Source organism: Ambystoma mexicanum, chromosome 4p (genome assembly GCF_040938575.1).
Source record: "Ambystoma mexicanum isolate Mex_15411 chromosome 4p, UKY_AmexF1_1, whole genome shotgun sequence".
In the NCBI taxonomy this organism is placed as follows: domain Eukaryota; kingdom Metazoa; phylum Chordata; class Amphibia; order Caudata; family Ambystomatidae; genus Ambystoma; species Ambystoma mexicanum.
The window spans coordinates 1,257,020,931-1,257,038,779 of NC_090927.1; the positions used below are offsets into that span (position 1 = coordinate 1,257,020,931).

The window sequence follows — 17,849 nt, forward strand, 5'->3', positions numbered from 1 at the left end:
CTTGAGTGGTGGCCGTCTTCCTTGATTGGGGCCTTTCAGGAAGACGCTGGCCAGTGACAACGTCGGCTGAAAGGGGAAAAGCAGGCACACTCTTTGCTCATCGGGCAGCCGCCATGCTGGAGGGAACACGCACCCACAAAGCCCAAATGGGCATGCTGGCCAGTGGATGTTAAATAGCACACAAAATTCATGAAAGAGCGCTGCCTGGAGAACAAGACCAATTTAGTAGGCAGATGCTGCTCGTATTGCATCTGCCGCACTATAAAAACACAATGTGCGCTGATGTAGCAATAAAGAGTCAGGACACAGCTGAGAGGTCAACCAAGTTATTAGTAGAGAAAGACAAACCGCAGAATACAGTAATACAGAATGACAAGGGACAGGTGTCAGATGGGCAGGTTTCCCGGGGGTTCAGTCGGAGCTCATCTTGTATAGCCTGACAAGTTTCAATGACGTTTGTAGACATTTGGTAATACTAGGAAGCAGATATTTGTGAATAAACCTGGCAGTTATATGCATGGTACATTGTGTCGCAAGATCGGTAAGCAACTTTGGCGTAATCACCGGAATACTCCTTTAAAAGGTGGTATTTGTAAATAGCTAGGGAAAGGTACGGGGGGCTGGTGTCTCGTGGGTCCCAAGAGCAGCATTGGGTCGTTGCCTGCTGTGCCAAGACGGGGTGTGGGCATGCCAAGAGAGTTGGGTGTTGCAAGAGGCCTCAGGCTAAGCCATGGTGAAGGATCTGGGGCCTCGCAGGGGAGGGTGATTGCTAGGATGTATAGTATCACGACAATCCTGCCACATCAGCGCTAATTCCCCTTGTTGGGCCCAGCTGGCCATCTGGTCCATGAATGGTGCGAGCGCTGCTCCTGCAGCCTCGTGGGGGGTTCGGGGGGCAGATGGTTTGCTTCTGATTGTGCTGCACCGGTAATGGAGGCAAATCAGCTGCTGTTCGGGGCCTAATTGTGGGCCTTGAGTGGGGGCCGAGTTCCTCCCCAAGCGGCTTCCATGATTGGGCCTTTCAGGAAGATTCTGGCCAATCACAACATCGGTACAAACTCCTCCCCCTAACAAAAACAATCTGGTCTTCATGCTACTCACACGCTCGCTATTTCTCTGCTGAAGCGTACATAAGTCGATTGCCTCTGCTGCCTATATGTGCTCTGGTGGTGCTTTACTGGAAGTGCCAACCCTATCACCCAAATAAATGCAAATACAATACTTGCATGTTTAATGCTGCCCATACAACACTATCTTACCTTTTTCAAATCATGCAGTGTATTGATAATTTTATTGAGATCATTGGTATTGTATTGAAATGTTTAAGGAGTTTGCAGCAAACCTGACTTTCTCCAGCATGGGGTCTGGCATGGATTCACATGCTCATGAATATTCCCCGTCGTCAGGCTGGGAATCCTCGGTAAAGAAAAAACCAGTATCAGTTTCGTTTCTGATCTGTCTTTCGTAGTAATAACCAATCACTGGTCTCTGCGTCATACTGACCACAGCCAATGACTGCCCTCTACCTAAGCACCGCCTCTGGCAGCCATCTTCAGATTTTTACCGCACATTCATGTGTTGGGATCCTCGTGCTATTGCTCTCGAGCGTTAGTGCTATTTTTTCACGTTTTTTTCTCTAAACTTAGTTTTTTCCGGTCGAAAGAGCCTCAAGCTCCACCGACTCTCCATCCGATCAACGGGGACCCGTGTCGGATTCGTCTGCGCCCCTCAAGGGGCTACGTTTTGGAGGACTCCAGAAGCTTCTCAGGCCCGGACATGGCCAAGGAGAAGGGAAGCTCGACGCCCGGAAAGCTGTTCAGGGTCTGCCCTGGATGCCAGCTGCAGAACGTCTTTAAGGAGGACGAACACTCCTTTTGTCTCTACTGCTTACATGAGGACAAGACGCACGTGGAGAAGGACTGTGCGTTTTGCGGCAATATGTCGGAGCGGACCATGAAGGACCACCACCAGCGCCTCGCCGACTGGCTGGAAGGGAAGAGCCCGTCAGGCGAGAAGAAGAGGAAGAAATCCGAGCGGTCTTCTAAGACCTTTGAGGACGCCCCGGCGACGGGGGTCCAACATAAGGCCAAGCACCGCGAGTCCGCTGGCACCGGGAGCACCGAACGGTCGGGCTCTACGGGCGCCTGGCAGGGCGCAACCTCCCCGGCACCTTCAGCCACGAGCCAACGCTCTGGGTCGGGTAAGAGGAAGGGCGAGCACCCGGCGAAGCTCCTGGAGAGGCCCCGGTCGAGCTCGAAGGCCCCATCGGAGGGGGAGCGAGGCAGTGTCCCCCCCTCAAGGATAAGGCGGTGAGCGCACCTAAGGTGGTGAAGGCCTTAATCCATCCGGCCAAGCCCTCCATCGATACTGTCGCGGCGGCCCTGGCTCAGCCTGTGGAGGCTTCACCAGTGGTGGCGACCTCGGGGCTCAGAGTCTCCCTGCCACCTCGGAGGGAGTCCTCTTTTGTGCCCATCGATGGGACCCCCGTGAAATCCCCGGCGGGGAAGAAAAAAGGGGGGCAGGGCGTCGTAGATTCGGCTTCAGAGGAAGAGCTGATCGAGGTCTTAAGCCACGGCCTTGGCGTGGATGAAGACCGGCCCGTCGGGATGGATCCCGACGCAGGTGACGACGACAGCGTCGAGGGTGCCGACGGGGCCCCTGATCGCCCGTCGGATTCCCCTCTGCCAGCGCTGCAAGACAACTCGGCGGCCATTTTGTTGGCTATACAGTCCTTCTGCTCAGAGATGAGGACGAGACTACCGTTGCCGACGGAGGAACCTCTCCCGTCGGGGGATCCTGAACCGGGACCTTCTGGTGTTCCCCCTCCCAAGAAAAGAAGGATTCAGCCCTCCACCTCCTTTTCAGCCGTCGCGACCCGTCCAGCCCTCCTCCCCGTCCACCCAAGGGGATGATACGGGGACTGACACGGCAGCGACGGGTACGGACGACGAGGTATACGACGAGGATCTCCCGTCGTCACCTCCCACCAGGGCCTCTCCGCCCGACGAGATTGGATCGTTCCACTCCATGATCGCCAGGGCATCCGAGCTTTTCCAACTCTGCCCTGAGGAGAAGAAAAAGGAAGGATTCCTTTATCAACGGCGCGAGGCCAAGAGGGAGACGGTCCTCGCGGTGCCTCTACTGGACGACATTTGGGATGAGGGCCTCGCCCTCCTCAAGAACCCTTCCACGACGCCAGCTAGAAGAGACCGGTACGAGAAGAAGTACCGGGTCCCGGACGCGGCCCCCCTGTGCCTCCGGGCGCAGCCTACCCCGGACTCCGTCGTCTCCGCGGCGGCCAGGAAGAAAGCGGGGGGGGTGCGGCCTCCACATCGACTTCCCCACCGGACGGCGAGGGAAAGAAATTGGACGCTATGGGACGCAGGGTCATCTCGTCTGCAGCGACGACGATTAAAGCGGCCAACGCCTTGGCTATCGTGGCCCGCTACGACAGGGAGCTATGGTACAAACTGGCTCCCCTGCTGGACTTCCTACCGGACGACAAGAGGGCGGATGCCCTGGAGATCCTACAGGAAGGTGAGGTGGCGTCGGACCACGCCATCACTATTGCGACGGACATCGCCGACACTGGGTTTCGCCAGTTGGGCAACGGCGTGTGCCTTAGGCGGCGTGGATGGCTCAAGGCTACGGACTTCCGTCAAGACGTACAGACCAGAGTCCTGGACATGCCGTTCGATGGGAACAACCTGTTTGGGAAAACAGTGGACGATTCCCTTCAAGCCATTAAAGAGGACACTGAGACGGCCCGGGCCCTTGGAGTTCTACAGCAACGACGCACGCCCTTTCGGAGCAGCGGAGGCAAGGGCGCCTCCAAAGGTTCCGGCGGCGGTTTCTCTACCTACCGTCAAGCGGCCCGCTCCTCGTCTCAGGAGGCCTGCAGAGGACGAGGCAAGTCTGGAGGACCCCGCCGTTCTCGCCAAGGTGGTCAAGGCGGCAAAGCCTTGTCGAAACAGGATTGAACCGGTCGTGGGGTCGGGCCCCCACCGAAGCACCCCGGTGGGAGGCCGGCTGGCGAGCTTCGTCAGCGTGTGGGAGTCCATCTCCACCGACCGTTGGGTGCTGGACGCCTTAGCCCGGGGCCACGTGCTAGAGTTTCAAAGAAGGTGCCCGCGCGTCCCCCCCGTTGCCAGGAGAGAGCTTCACGTCCCTCAGCTTCTCCTGGAGGTAAAAGCGTTGCTCAGGAAGGGCGCCATCAAACTCGTCCCAAAGAGGCTTCGGGGCTCCGGAGTTTACTCGAGATACTTCCTCGTGAAGAAGAAGACGGGAGGATGGCGCCCCATCCTAGACCTGCGACGTCTGAACAAGTTCATCAAGGCGCAGAAGTTCCGGATGGTCACCCTCCAGCACGTCCTGGGTCAGCTGGAGGAAGGAGACTTCCTGTCGTTGTTGGATTTGGAGGATGCCTACTTCCATATTCCCATCCTAAAGGGGCACCGAAAATTCCTCAGGTTTGTGGTCCAAGGGCGTCACTACCAGTTCAAAGCCCTCCCCTTCGGACTACGGTCGGCACCCAGGGTATTTACCAAGTGCCTTGCACCGGTGGCGGCGCAGCTGCGCCGCGAGGGGATCCACGTCTACCCCTACCTGGACGACTGGCTCATCCGAGCCAAGATGAGGGAGCTCGCCGTGGAGCACACGGCAAGGACCGTCCAACTTCTCACGGACCTGGGATTCTCCGTGAACTACGCCAAGTCCCACCTGGTACCCGCGCAAAACGCACTGTTTCTGGGAGCGAAGCTCGACACAGTGTCCCTTCTGGCCTCCCCGTCGGAGGAAAGGACCAGGTCCATCCTGGGCAAGGTACAGCGGATGTTGGTTTCCAACGCGGCCAAGGTGAGGTCCATCAAGTCTCTCCTCGGAATGATGTCCTCTTGCATCTACCTCATTCCCATGTGCAGGCTCCGGATGCGCCCATTGCAGGAGTTCCTGGACGCGCGCTGGATCCAAACGACGGGCGGCTTAGAGAGGATCACACTCGACGAGAGTTTCCGCCGAGCGGTCCGGTGGTGGGGCACCCGCGCGCATCTGACGGCGGGCATGGACTTCCAGACCCCAGACCACCAGGAGACAGTGACCACGGATGCGTCCCTGGAAGGGTGGGGAGCGCACACCGAAAATCTGCACGCGAGAGGCCTCTGGCTCCCGACGGGGAAGTCCCTCCATATCAACGTCCTGGAGCTCCGTGCAGTGTTCTGGGCCCTCAGGTCTTTCCTTCCGTCCCTCAAGGGCAAGGTGGTGAGGATCTTCACCGACAACACCACCACCATGTTTTACATCAGGAAACAGGGCGGAACCAGGTCCCCAGCACTGTCCAAGGAGGCGCAGGACCTGTGGCATTGGGCCGTCGCCCAAAGGATGTTTCTGGTGCCGTTTCATCTGGCAGGGATAAAAAACACCATCGCCGACTCACTCAGTAGGGAGCTGCGCTCGTGCCACGAGTGGGAACTACGGCAGGATCTAGTGGATCGCCTCTTCCGACGGTGGGGCACACCCCAGATCGACCTGTTCGCGACGGCGACGAACTCCAAGTGCCGGAGGTTCGCCAGCAGGTTTCCCCAGGCGAGGAGCATGGGCGATGCTTTCTCGTTCCCCTGGGAGGGCCTGTTCCTCTACGCGTTCCCTCCTTTGCCACTGCTAATCCGGCTCGTCAACCAGCTCAAGAGGTCACGGTGCAGGATGATCCTCGTCGCACCTGCGTGGCCGAGGCAGATATGGTTCCCGGACCTTCTGGACTTATCAGCGTCCCCGCCAATCAGGCTGCCGGTGGACGCGGATCTACTATCCAGGGAAGGAGGCGCCATCCTCCACCACGATCCGAAATCGCTGAACTTGCAGGCCTGGCTCCTGCAGCGCTAGAGTTTGGAGGATACGACATACCGGCCGACTGCAGAGAGGTTCTTGCAAAGGCCAGGGCGTCCTCGACTCTTAAATGCTACGGACACAAATGGAAGAGGTTCTCTGTCTGGTGCCACGCACAGAAGATCAACCCTCTACGGATTACGGCTCCCCAGGTGCTGCCGTACCTGCTAACGCTGGCCAAAGCTGGACTGGCACACGCGTCCATCAAGATTCATCTTGCTGCGATCTCCCGATACACCAGGACCACGGGCCGAACGTCCTTGTGGTCTCATAGTCTGGTGAAAGAGTTCATGAAGGGACTGTTCAGATCGTTCCCGCCGGTGAAGGCTCCGGCCCCGGCGTGGGAGCTCAACGTGGTGCTGACCAAGCTCATGGGACCTCCGTTCGAGCCTCTGCACTCGGCCCCGTTGAAGTTTGTCGTGGAAAACAGCGTTTCTTGTGGCCATCACCTCCGCACAACGGGTGGGAGAGATCCAGGCCCTTTCCTGCAAGGCCCCGTACTTGACTTTTCATGACACGAGGGTAGTGCTCAGGACGCACCCCTCCTTCATTCCCAAGGTACCGTCGGACTTCCATCTCAACGAACCCTTGGTGTTGCCTGTGTTCTTCCCGTCGCCTTCGTCGCCGGCTGAGAGGACTTTGCACTCGCTGGATGTGGCTAGAGCGCTGAAGTTCTACGTGGACCGCACGAAGTGTTTTCGGAAGACGTCACAACTCTTTGTGAATTTTGGACCTGTCAATCAGGGGAAGCTCTCTCAAAGGCTTCCATTTCCAGATGGCTCTCCGGCTGTATCATGTACTGTCATCGGTTGGCAAACCGACCGCTGCCTGGCCGTCCTAGAGCCCATTCCACCAGAGCGATCGCAGCCACCACGGCGTTCCTTTCTGGTGTGCCCCTGCTGGACATATGCAGGGCTGCTACGTGGAGGTCGACGCACACCTTCACGAAATTCTACTGCGTCGATCTGGATTCCAGGGAGGAGTGCAGGGTCTGCCAAGCAGTGCTGCACAACCTGTTCGCCTGAGGTGAGCCTGGTGAGGAGGTAAGATGCTTAATGTTGGGTTTGATGTAATGCTTAATGTTGAGCCTTTGCCACCTCCCGTGGTTGTGCATGTGTGTACTGCTATGTATTCTTTATTCATGAGCATGTGAATCCATGCCAGACCCCATGCTGGAGAAGGAACAAGTTACTTACCTGTAACTGTTGTTCTCCAGCATGGGTCTGGCATGGATTCACATGCGAACCCTCCCGCCTACCCCTCTGCGGCTCTTCACTTGGTCATACTGCCACTTCACGTGCTTCCAAATCTGAAGATGGCTGCCAGAGGCAGTGCTAAGGTAGAGGGCAGTCATTGGCTGTGGTCAGTATGACGCAGAGACCAGTGATTGGTTATTACTACGAAAGACAGATCAGAAACGAAACTGATACTGGTTTTTTCTTTACCGAGGATTCCCAGCCTGACGACGGGGAATATTCATGAGCATGTGAATCCATGCCAGACCCATGCTGGAGAACAACAGTTACAGGTAAGTAACTTGTTCCTTATTTGCATGAGGGTGTGTTGCAAGAATAAACTCTATGCCAATATTGAAACACATGATAATGCATTAGCGTCTTCTGTGAAGTTTTTCTAGTATATCACATAGTGTTTAATCTGCTCAAAATGAAAGCAGATTGTGTAATTGTGCTATTAATATTGAAATATGCAAATTGAGAACTTGACTTTGTAATATTACATTTTTCTAGCATCAGGTGGTTCTGCAGGAATAAGAACAGCCATAGTACGTCAGCATGGCATTATTCTGAAGAAGGTCTACCCACAGGCTGACAGTGGCATCCGTATAATTTTGGCTGAGCAGCTGGTAGCCCTGCTGGATTCTTTACTGGATAGCTATGTTGTTCAACTGAAATCTGTTGACAAGCCCAAGGACCAAGAGAGATATGATGTCCTGGAAATGGAGTATACACAGAAACGTTCTGAGCTCCTGTCTCCTCTACGTGAGTGTTTGTCTCAAGAATGAAGAATGTAACTGAAGACCCAAAAACTGTCAAGATTTTCAAAAATGTAGCACCATTGAAGTAGATGATCTAAAGGATTTTGGCAACTGTCTTAAATGCAACTGAAAGTGTTGATTCTATAAGAGATTCAAAATTTTGGATTTATTTCACTTAAAGTTAAATGTCTTAAGTTCTGAAGCACTCTACTTTATAATAATTTCTAAATTACACGAAACAGTCTTTCTCACGTGCATGCATGTGCAAACGTACAAAGTTATACCATATCAGTTTAATAACAAAGGCTGTATTCTCTTAGTGGTTTTGGGCTCCAGAGCATGGTTTGACAATGTGTTTTGATTTCTGATCGTTCTAAGATTTTAATTTTACTAACGCACATTACACATTTCACAGATGGCTTCAATAGATCCCAGACCTCAAAAGATGTTTTGGTTTTTTATTTTCAAGATGTTGAAAATCATTGTTTCTGATGCTTGTTAATCTGCTTAGAATCACATGCTGTGCATATGGTCCGACTTCCAATGGTAACCGCAGAGTATTACATCTTGTCTTTCAGGGACCGAAAGGGGACATCGGCATAGGTGTGTCTGTAACACTATCCCTATTGTGACGTGTAGTGTACCCAAAATCCCTCACGCCCTGAGGTCCCTCAGTTTGTTTTTTTTTGCCCAGATAACTGGTCGCCCCATGCGTAGCTCTTCATAAGAGACATTGTTTATACTTGTTTACCGACTTTGTCGGTTTATTTCCCTAAAGTCACTGCGACAGTGCTTCAAATACTACGACGAAGACTGCGGGGAACTTTCGACAGCGGTGGACCTCGACGCCTATATCCGGCGGCAGAATCATCCATGTGGCCGGGCCCTCTGGCCGGCCTACACAGTAGCGAGAGTGAGGTCAGGGTGGTCATATCTTTCACTATGTCTTTCCTCTTTCCCCCTCTTCACCCTCTAGGTCTGGTCATCATTTTCATTACCTTCCGCTATGAAAAGGACAAGATTTAGGTTTTGCCCCTCTTGCAGGGTCAGATACCCGTGCAAGGACGAGCACGATAAGTGCAATAATTGTCTGCCCCTTGACCAAGACGAAGCGCGGTGCGCGGCTTGTAGACTCCTTCGGCCTAAAACACTAAAGGAACGCTGCATTAAGCGGTGGGCCGGCTACGGCATGTCGCTCGCTGGAACTTCTTCCCCCACCGCCGCACCCGCCGAAAGTGACGGGGGCACTAGTGGTGAAAGCGTCAACAGGACAGCCGAAAGTTTTAACGGAATCCTCTGATCCTACAGATCAACAGCCTTCCCCGCATCCGCAGCAGCGTCTTGCGACTGGACCTTCAAAAATTAAGGGCGCTACCTCAATCACATTTGGCCGGGAAGCGAGCTAGTCTGATGCTCCGATGCCCCCTAAGGCCCTGTTAGGACAAAAATCTACTGTTAGGCCTTCCAGTCAATAGATAGGTGAAAAACCTACCGCCAGGCCTAGTTCTGCCTCTAGGCCTCCTTCTACCGCTAGGCCTATTGCATGCCCCATTTCGCCGGACATCGCCGAAAGTATCGCGAGAATCACTTCGGCAGTGGGGCTGGTGCCTAAGGAATTGTCGAAACGCAAGGAGCGTGCCGCGGACACGTCTGAAGACGTGCCACATCACCCCGATGCTCGCGAAGACTGAGGATAGTCGGGAGCCTTTGTCTAGCACGATTTCTAATAAATTTGTGCGCCAAAGGCAGGAAAATGGAGATTTCCCACCTTTTGCACCTTCTGGTTCATCTAAATGGACCAGGGAAAAATTTGAAGGGTGCATGGACCGCCTTGAAAAGATTGTCACTTTCAGAGCACCCTACACCCAAGAGACCTCAAGAGGATCCTTTTTCTATGTCAACCTTGAAATTCCCTGGAAATTTAGAATCTTCTCAGGACCATTTAATTTCTTTCCACCCTGAGGAGGAAATTCAGATGGACACTTCAAGATATTTATAATGAGGAAGAAGAGAAAACCTTCCTACAAGACTATACTGCAGATGACCAGGCAGATGCCATGGACAACTGGGAGGACTCTCATCAAGTTGATACGGAGCCATGGGCACTCTACTCATAACCAGGACACACATGTCCTATGTCTGGATTCCCCTCCTTCCACCCCGGCCTGCCGGGCTTCTCCAATAGACGATCAGATGGCCTTTAATGTAATCTTAAGGAAGGCAGCCAATCACTTTCAGATCGCCATCCAGGAACAAATACCTGAAAAAGATTTTGTGGAGGGTATTCTTGAAGAAAAACCCCCACCACTCAAGCCATTCCCCTCCTAAATTCCATTTAGAGGAGACTGGCTCCTTCTCTTGTCACACCTGCCCAGACCAGGGCAGTCGATACAAGGGTGGAGAAATTATTTCGCCCATCGCCTACAGACCCTCAATATATTAAGCCACCAACCGGAAACGAGCGGGTGTATCCCTTGCTACGGGAGAGGCACCTCCTGATAAGGAGTCTAAAAGATGATATGCCTTGGGTAAACGTATTACCACGGCAGCGGCCTTTATCACGCACATAGCCAACAAAACCACTGCTATGCTGATGCGCAATGGCACCTTATACAAGAAGGTCTCCAGGAGGTACCTGAACCCGCAAAAATCCAAATTACTTGACATCGTGGCTGAGGGCAGGTAAGCCAATCAAAATGTCTTAAAAACACTTAGTTACTGCGCAGACAACAGGAACATCCCTGGCGCAGGGCTCTCTACTTAAACGGCACGCTTGTCTCTGAAACTTAGCCAGAAACCCAACCTGCTCTTATTAACAAGCCTATCGAAGAGTCGAATCCCTTTGGTAAAGAGGTAGACAATGCTCTGGAGACTGCCAAAAAAGAGCATGAGACTCTTAAGTCCCTGCAACAGATCACACAAAAACCGTCCCCCCCAGAGGGGAAGTGGTTCCTGCCGGTCCTTTTGAGGCCAATCCCGTTCTGCCCAAAACATCTACAATACGGGAAACAACTGGAACTCAAGCCAAGCATCCAGCACCCCCGCCAACTATCCACCTCTGTGTCAGCGACGCGGGAAGGGCATAGGCCCCAACTCTAGGGGTACAGCAACCTGTGGTCAGAAATGACCTACAGATCCAGGTCCCCTCCCATGCCAACCAGGTCGGGGGCGCTTAACATCTTTCCTTTCGGCATGGGAGGTGATTACATCAGACCAGTGGGTTCTAAAGACGGTCGCCCATGGGGACTGCGTGGAATTTGCCCGACCTCCACAGTTCAGACCGCCCAAGACAAGACTCCTGACGCCAGATCATCTGAGAATCCTGAAGCAAGAGGTGGAAGCACTTCTGGAAAAGGGCGCCATAGAAGCCGTCCCTATTCTTAAGGTAAACAAGGGTATTTATTCAGTGTACTTCCTTGTACCCAAAAAGGACCTCACAATGTGCCCTGTACTAGACTTGCGCCCAGCGAACAAATTTGTGAAAACTCAAAAGTTTTGTATGGTAACTCTGCAGGAAGTAATTCCACTGTTGAAACAGGGGGATTACATGGCAACATTGGATACCTAAGGTTCATGAAAGAGGACAAGCACATTCAGTTCAAAGTACTCCCCTTCGGCATTGCCTCTGCGCCAAGGGTCTTTACGTAAGTCCTGGCAGTGGCAGCAGCACACCTGCGCAGACTATCCGTCCCAGTCTACTCTTACCTCAACGACTGTCTCATAACAGGGGACTCTTACGAGGCATGCCTAAAAAATACACAGAATACTATAGACCTCCTATTGAGACTAGAATTATCCATCAACGAGAAGAAATCCAGCTTAAACCCCAGTCAAGCCAAACAATCCCTAGGTGCTCTGATTCAGACAAAGGAGGGTCTCGTCTTCCCCTCCAATGAGAGCTTTCTGAGATCCCTCAATATGTAGCCAGTCGGCAAGTGACGGTACGCAAGGCTATGCGCTTGCTAGGTATGATGGCGTCATGCATTTATTTAGGTCCCCACGTGCGGCTGCGCATGCGTCCCATGCAAGAGTGGCTCAACAGCCAGTGGTGTCAGGCAAGCGGACAATGGGAAGATCTGGTAGTTGTCTCGCTAGCCCTTGTTCTCTCTCTGCAGTGGTGGTCGTGGGAAAACCTCTTTAAGGGGAAGAACTTCACCACCCCTGCAGTGGAAGCCACTCTCACGACACACATCTCTCATGGGGTGGGGGGCTTGCCTACTTTAGCAGACAGCGCATGGAGTGTGGTCCCCACAAGTAGCATCCAACCTTATAAATCTGTTAGAGCTATTAGCAGTGTTCAAGGCACTAAAAGGCTTTCAGACTCAACTATAGGGGAAGACAGTTCTGGTTCTGACAGACCACACCACAGCCATGTACTACCTAAACAAACAAAGGGGCGCACACTCTCCAGGGCTATCGAAGCTGTCCCAAAACATTTGGATGTGGGCTCTCAAACACAAGATGTTTTTGTTGTCCCAACACGTTTCAGGGGAACTCAATCTTCTGGCAGACATGCTCAGCAGAGATTTCCCACTGCCCTTAGAATACAAATGGCGTCCACACGAAGACATCGTCTTCAACCTCTTCGCAGAATGGGGCTTCCCAGAGATAGATCTGTTGGCTACTCAGCAGAACGCCCAATGCCAAGACTACTCCTCCAGGTATCCCCAGAACCGCTCCAAGGGGAACAGACTCTGGATAGCATGGTCAGGGAAATTTGTCTATGCTTTTCCCCGACTCCCCTTCTCAACAAGATAGGGCACAAGATGCACCAGGAACCTGTTGCCATGATACTGGTGGCCCCCATGTGGGCCCGCCAACCCTGGTTCGCTCATCTGATGGAAATGTCCCTCTCTCCCCCAGTAAAACTATCCTACCCATACAACATGTCTCAAGGCACGGGGGAGACCCTACACCCATGCCCACAAACTCTGAATTTAGCAGCCTGGCTCCTGAAGTCAGAGTTTGGACACCTACAGCTCCCTGAGAGATGCATGGACATACTCAGGGAAGCTAAGAAACCTAACATGCGTTATTGCTATTCCAGTAAAGGGAAATGCTTTGTCATCTGGTGTAATACCAAGGACCGCAATTCCATCGATTGCTCACCCACACACACAGTGCTGTGCCTTACCCATTTGTTAGACTCAGGACTGGTCTTCAAAGCCCTAAAGGTTCATCTTGCTGCTCTCTCAGCCTAAACCACGTCACAACATAAAGTGTCATGGTTGAAAATACTGGTTATTAAGGCTTTTATGGAAGGGGTTATCAGAATCCATCCCCCCATTTTCTAACCCAGCTCCTAAATGTGGTTTTAACCAGACTCATGGGTTCTCCCTTTGAGCCAATGCATAAAGCAAGGCTAAACGACCTTACTTACAAGACGAACTTCCTAGTGGCTATCACTTCTATTAGGTTTATCAACTACAGGTCCTTTCTTTTCTAGATCCTTTAGTTACAGTCCACAGGGATAAGGTGGTTTGCGCACTCATCCCAGATTTGCACCTAAATTCATCTCGAAGTTCCATGTTAACCAATCGATCGAACTACCCACTTTCTTCCATAATCCCACTAGCGTGGCCAAAGGAAGTCTACACACACTAGATGTGCGCAGGACATTCATGTTCTACCTGAAAAGAACGAAATCACTGAGGAAAATAAACCAGTTTTTCGTTTCAGTGGCAGCTGGCAGAGAAGGGGATCCTGTCTCTAAATCAGCTATCTCAAGGTGGATTGTCAAATGCATCACACTGTTTCTCTCTTGCTAAGAGAGAACTGCCCTTCAAGCCTAGAGCACACTCTACTCGGGGCACTGGGGCTTCCATATCGTTCATTGCAAATGTTCCCCTCGAGTCCATTTGCAAAGCGGCAACCTGGAGTTCTGTACACACCTTTACAAAACACTATTGCTTAGACACTCTATCTCCGACTCTCGGGTGGGACAAGCAGTACTAAGACATATTTTCTCTACTGTTACTTCTCATAACCCTCCTCCAACTCCGGGTACTGCTCACTAGTCTATGCACAGCATGTGATTCTAAGCAGATTAAAAAGCATCAGAAGACTTGCATTACTCACCGTAATAGCATTTCTGATGATTGTATCTGCTTAGATTCACATGCGCCCTTTCTGCATCCCCACTCGGGGTGTAAGGAACAATGACGTCTTATTACTTTCTCTCTTCATGTACTCACTCACAATAGCCTTGGGCTCCCTCATAGCAGAAAGAATACAATTGGAGGGACCTCGGCGCGTGAGGGATTTTGGGTACACTACACGTCACGATAGGGATAGTTTTACAGACACGCCTATGCCGACGTCCCCTTTCGGTCCCCGAAAGACGAGATGTATTACTCTGCGGTTACCACTGGATGTCGGACCATATGCACAGTTTGTGAATCTAAGCAGATACAATCATCAGAAATGCTATTACGGTGAGTAATGCATGTCTTATGATGTTTGGGTGTCCGCAGGGTCTACTAATGGCCTCCCCTCTCTTGTCTCTCTTGAGCTCCCTCCACCTTAATCCAGGTCTTCCAGCTAGTGATCAGCAACACCTACTGCCTAAATCTAGCCATAGGTGTTCACCCAACGGCAAAAGCCTCATCTATCTGGCTCCTTCTGGGGTTTCTTCTAGGCGTATCCTAACCTAATAATCCTGTGTTTGTCAATGAGCCTGGCTGTTTATCTTGTGCCAGTAAGACACCCTGGACCGCTCTCTCATGAACGCACGCCCCCCCTCCCCCCGCCTTGTCCCTCTCCCCTAATCAAACTGCTCCTTTCACCTCCCCCTTTACTCTGTTCTCTCGCTCTCCTCTACTTTCTTTTCCTTCTCTCACAACCTACAGATTTCTTCCTCTTCTGTCCCTCCAATGTCTGCACTGTCTCCTCTATAATCCCCTCTTTTCACCTCTCTACTCTGTTTTTTCACTTCTCTGCACACCCTAACCCTCCCCTCTCTGCGCATCCTCCTCCCCTCTCTGCGCACCCTCCCCTTTCCCTCGTTTCTCTGCACTCCCCTCACCTCTGCACACCCTACCCTTCCCCTCACTAAGCCCCCTTTTACGCACCTCTATGCAGTTTCTCTTGCATTCGTCAGTCCCCCATTCCCTCTCCCTCTCCCAATGGGGTCCCACCACGTCTCTGGCAACTGGCAGGGTACGCTCGGGCAACCACTCCTGCACGCCTATGGGCTCTGGGCTGATCCGAACTGAGAGCGAGACCGCTCGGTACCAGCAAACTCCGCAGGAATACATCCCACTTTCGAAAGACGCTTTTATGTCTAATATGTTTGACATTTATGACGAGGTAGGCAACCAGGTCCTGTTTGGGCGTGAACTCGTGGGGTCTAGGAAAGAGAGGGACTACCCCAGAGAGATCTAAGGGAGTGGTGACATGCTGGACCTGACAGGTGGGCAGCAGTCTCGACACACTTTTTTTTATTTGTATTTGGTAAATATACAAAAACTTTACAAACATTTACATCTTAATAAAGTCAGTTACAATAAGGTTTACAGTCAACGTTTAAAATCGGTAAAAAAATGTATACAATCAACTACACACCAAAAAGACATTAAAAGATACAAAATGTAAAAAGAGAACCAAACACAAAAGACACAGAAGAAAAGAAAAACAGCTTATAATACACCACATGTGACTGACTTTTCAAATAATAATCAAAACCAATATTACTTAATCGTGGGCGACAATCCCCCATAAAGTTAGATTACAAAAGAACAAATCTAGCAAGATATAACAAAAAACCTAAAAGTGACAATTGTGCATTGGTGAAAGTATGCTACACAGACAATTGGCTAATGCGATGGACCAAATGTATTTCAAAGTAAAATAGAAATGCAAAACACAATCGTATTTATACATAAATCAAAATATGGTCCACAAACAGTTTGCTAATGAAGCATATCCAAAGTAAACCAGAATTAGATGATATACTATTGTTAGCACATAATACATCAGTAATATTTTCTCAGAATAAGTTCTTGCTTCAACTTTGAAAAGCACAGTTAAGGCATTATTGTCGAACAACAATTTGTTGGTAACTTTTTACATGCAATTTGAACAGTCTTATAGCCAAGAAGCCTAACTGAGTTTGAAACCCTCAAGTCATCCAGCATTAGTCATATGAGTATCATTAAGCAGTATAAGGGCATCATTAATACACATTAATAGTTTTGTCAGAGCAAAAATTACAGAGTAGTTCTCACCCTGCGTGAATATAGACCATAACACTTCCCCTGCAAATATTAACACACCAAAATTAAAACTTGTGAATAATCTCAGTGTGTACAGTATAGAACCAGGTGTTTTAGGGTTTCTATCTCGCCGGTATGTTGACAGAACCGACAGGAGACTGAAGTGAATTTACCCTCATATTTTTTCCAATGTTGGATTCTCTCAATCATGGGGAAAAGATAAAATTTAAAGCGCATGAATTATGCTTGTGCTATATCACACAGAAACGGCAATAAATATTTAGCACAAGGTATTCTTTTGTGTGCAAAAAATGCATAATCAATGTGTGTTTTAAGAGCATTAATTGATTCGATGGTTAACAGCCAATCGAATTCAAAATGCTTTTTTTAATCTTTGGAAGACCAAGGGCGAGGTCATGTTTTGTGACATTTATTCTCGAGAGTAGTATCTCCATGTTTTTCTCAAACCCAATTAAGGTGGGTACATTTGCTGCTCATTTCGCCCCGAGGGCATGTGCTTGAATCAAATCATTTCTACAGGACAGGGCTATGTAGGTCTTCTCTGACTTGTCTTGTGCCAATCCAAGTCACATCAAATGTGGAGTCCCATGGGGCTCTTGGATTGCACCCACCCTTTACAACAGGCCTCTGTTCAACATTCTGGATGCACTGGGCATCTCTTACACCAATTATGCTGATGACACCCAGGTGCTTATCCCCCTCTCGGGTTATTATTTGTCTGACCTGAACACCCTCAACTTCATTTACTCAACAATCCAATCCTGCATGGCAGAAAACTGGTTATCCCTCAACGGCGAGAAAACCAAACTAATGTTAATTGGATCCCCTGCCACCTTGGGTAATTTGGACAAGCAATACAACTCCTTCACTATTGATAATATCCCTAACACTGTGTCCCATCAGTTAAGACCTTGTGTGTCTACCTGGACTCCAACCTTACTATGACTAGGCAGGTGAATGCCTTTGCCTCCTCCTATGCCTACCACTCCAAATTGCTTAATGCAGCCAGACCTTTCTTGTCCAAACCGAATTGCCTCACCATTGCTAGGGCAATCATTGGGTCAAGATTGGATTATTGCAACACCCTGTTTGTAGGGACCTCCTGCAAGAATATTGCTAAACTACAACTAGTACAAAATAACGCCCTTAGGGCTGCCACAGGCATTTCTAAAAAGGACCACATCTCTGAGGCGAAGAGACCGGTTCATTGGCTCCCGGTCAAAGAAGGGATGGTTTTCAAAACCCTCGCCCTGACGCACAAATGTGTCAATGACCTTGCACCCGCTAAACCAACCTCTGCTAGACCTACTAAATTGGCTTACTCTCACATGATCTCTGTCCCCAAGACTCGCAGAGTACGTGCTGGCGGCGCCAGTTTCCCGACTATGGCCACCATTCACTGGAGCTCCCTCCCCTCTCACATCAGGATGATTAACTCTCATCTTTCCTTCCGCAAAGCAATTACGACCTTGTTATTTGTATGACTACACACCTTAAACTCCCATGTGCATGTCTGTTTTTTGCTCATTGGGTCTGTTGCCTTCCTTATATAATCTCAGAACTCCCATGAAATAGAATGACTACTTCCCCTTTGTCTGTATCAAAATTGCCAACCACTGTATTGCTCTTGTAACTCTAACCTAGTAACTATAAACAAGTAACTTTACTGTTGGGCCGCATTCACTTGTAACCCTCAATCAAGCCTACTCACTTGCTCCTGTAATAACGCCTCGATGCCT

General features: G+C 50.6%; 1 protein-coding gene across 2 annotated transcripts in view; it reads left to right on the forward strand.

Moving 5' to 3' along the window:
* The window catches only part of NUP133 (nucleoporin 133), a 1,444,728-nt gene that overhangs the window by 781,792 nt on the left and 645,087 nt on the right, over positions 1–17,849 (forward strand). For both annotated transcript variants that reach the window (XM_069606929.1, XM_069606930.1), the window contains one exon: positions 7,629–7,880. In XM_069606929.1, the coding sequence (XP_069463030.1) occupies positions 7,629–7,880 (252 nt within the window). The remainder of the gene's footprint in view (positions 1–7,628; positions 7,881–17,849) is intronic.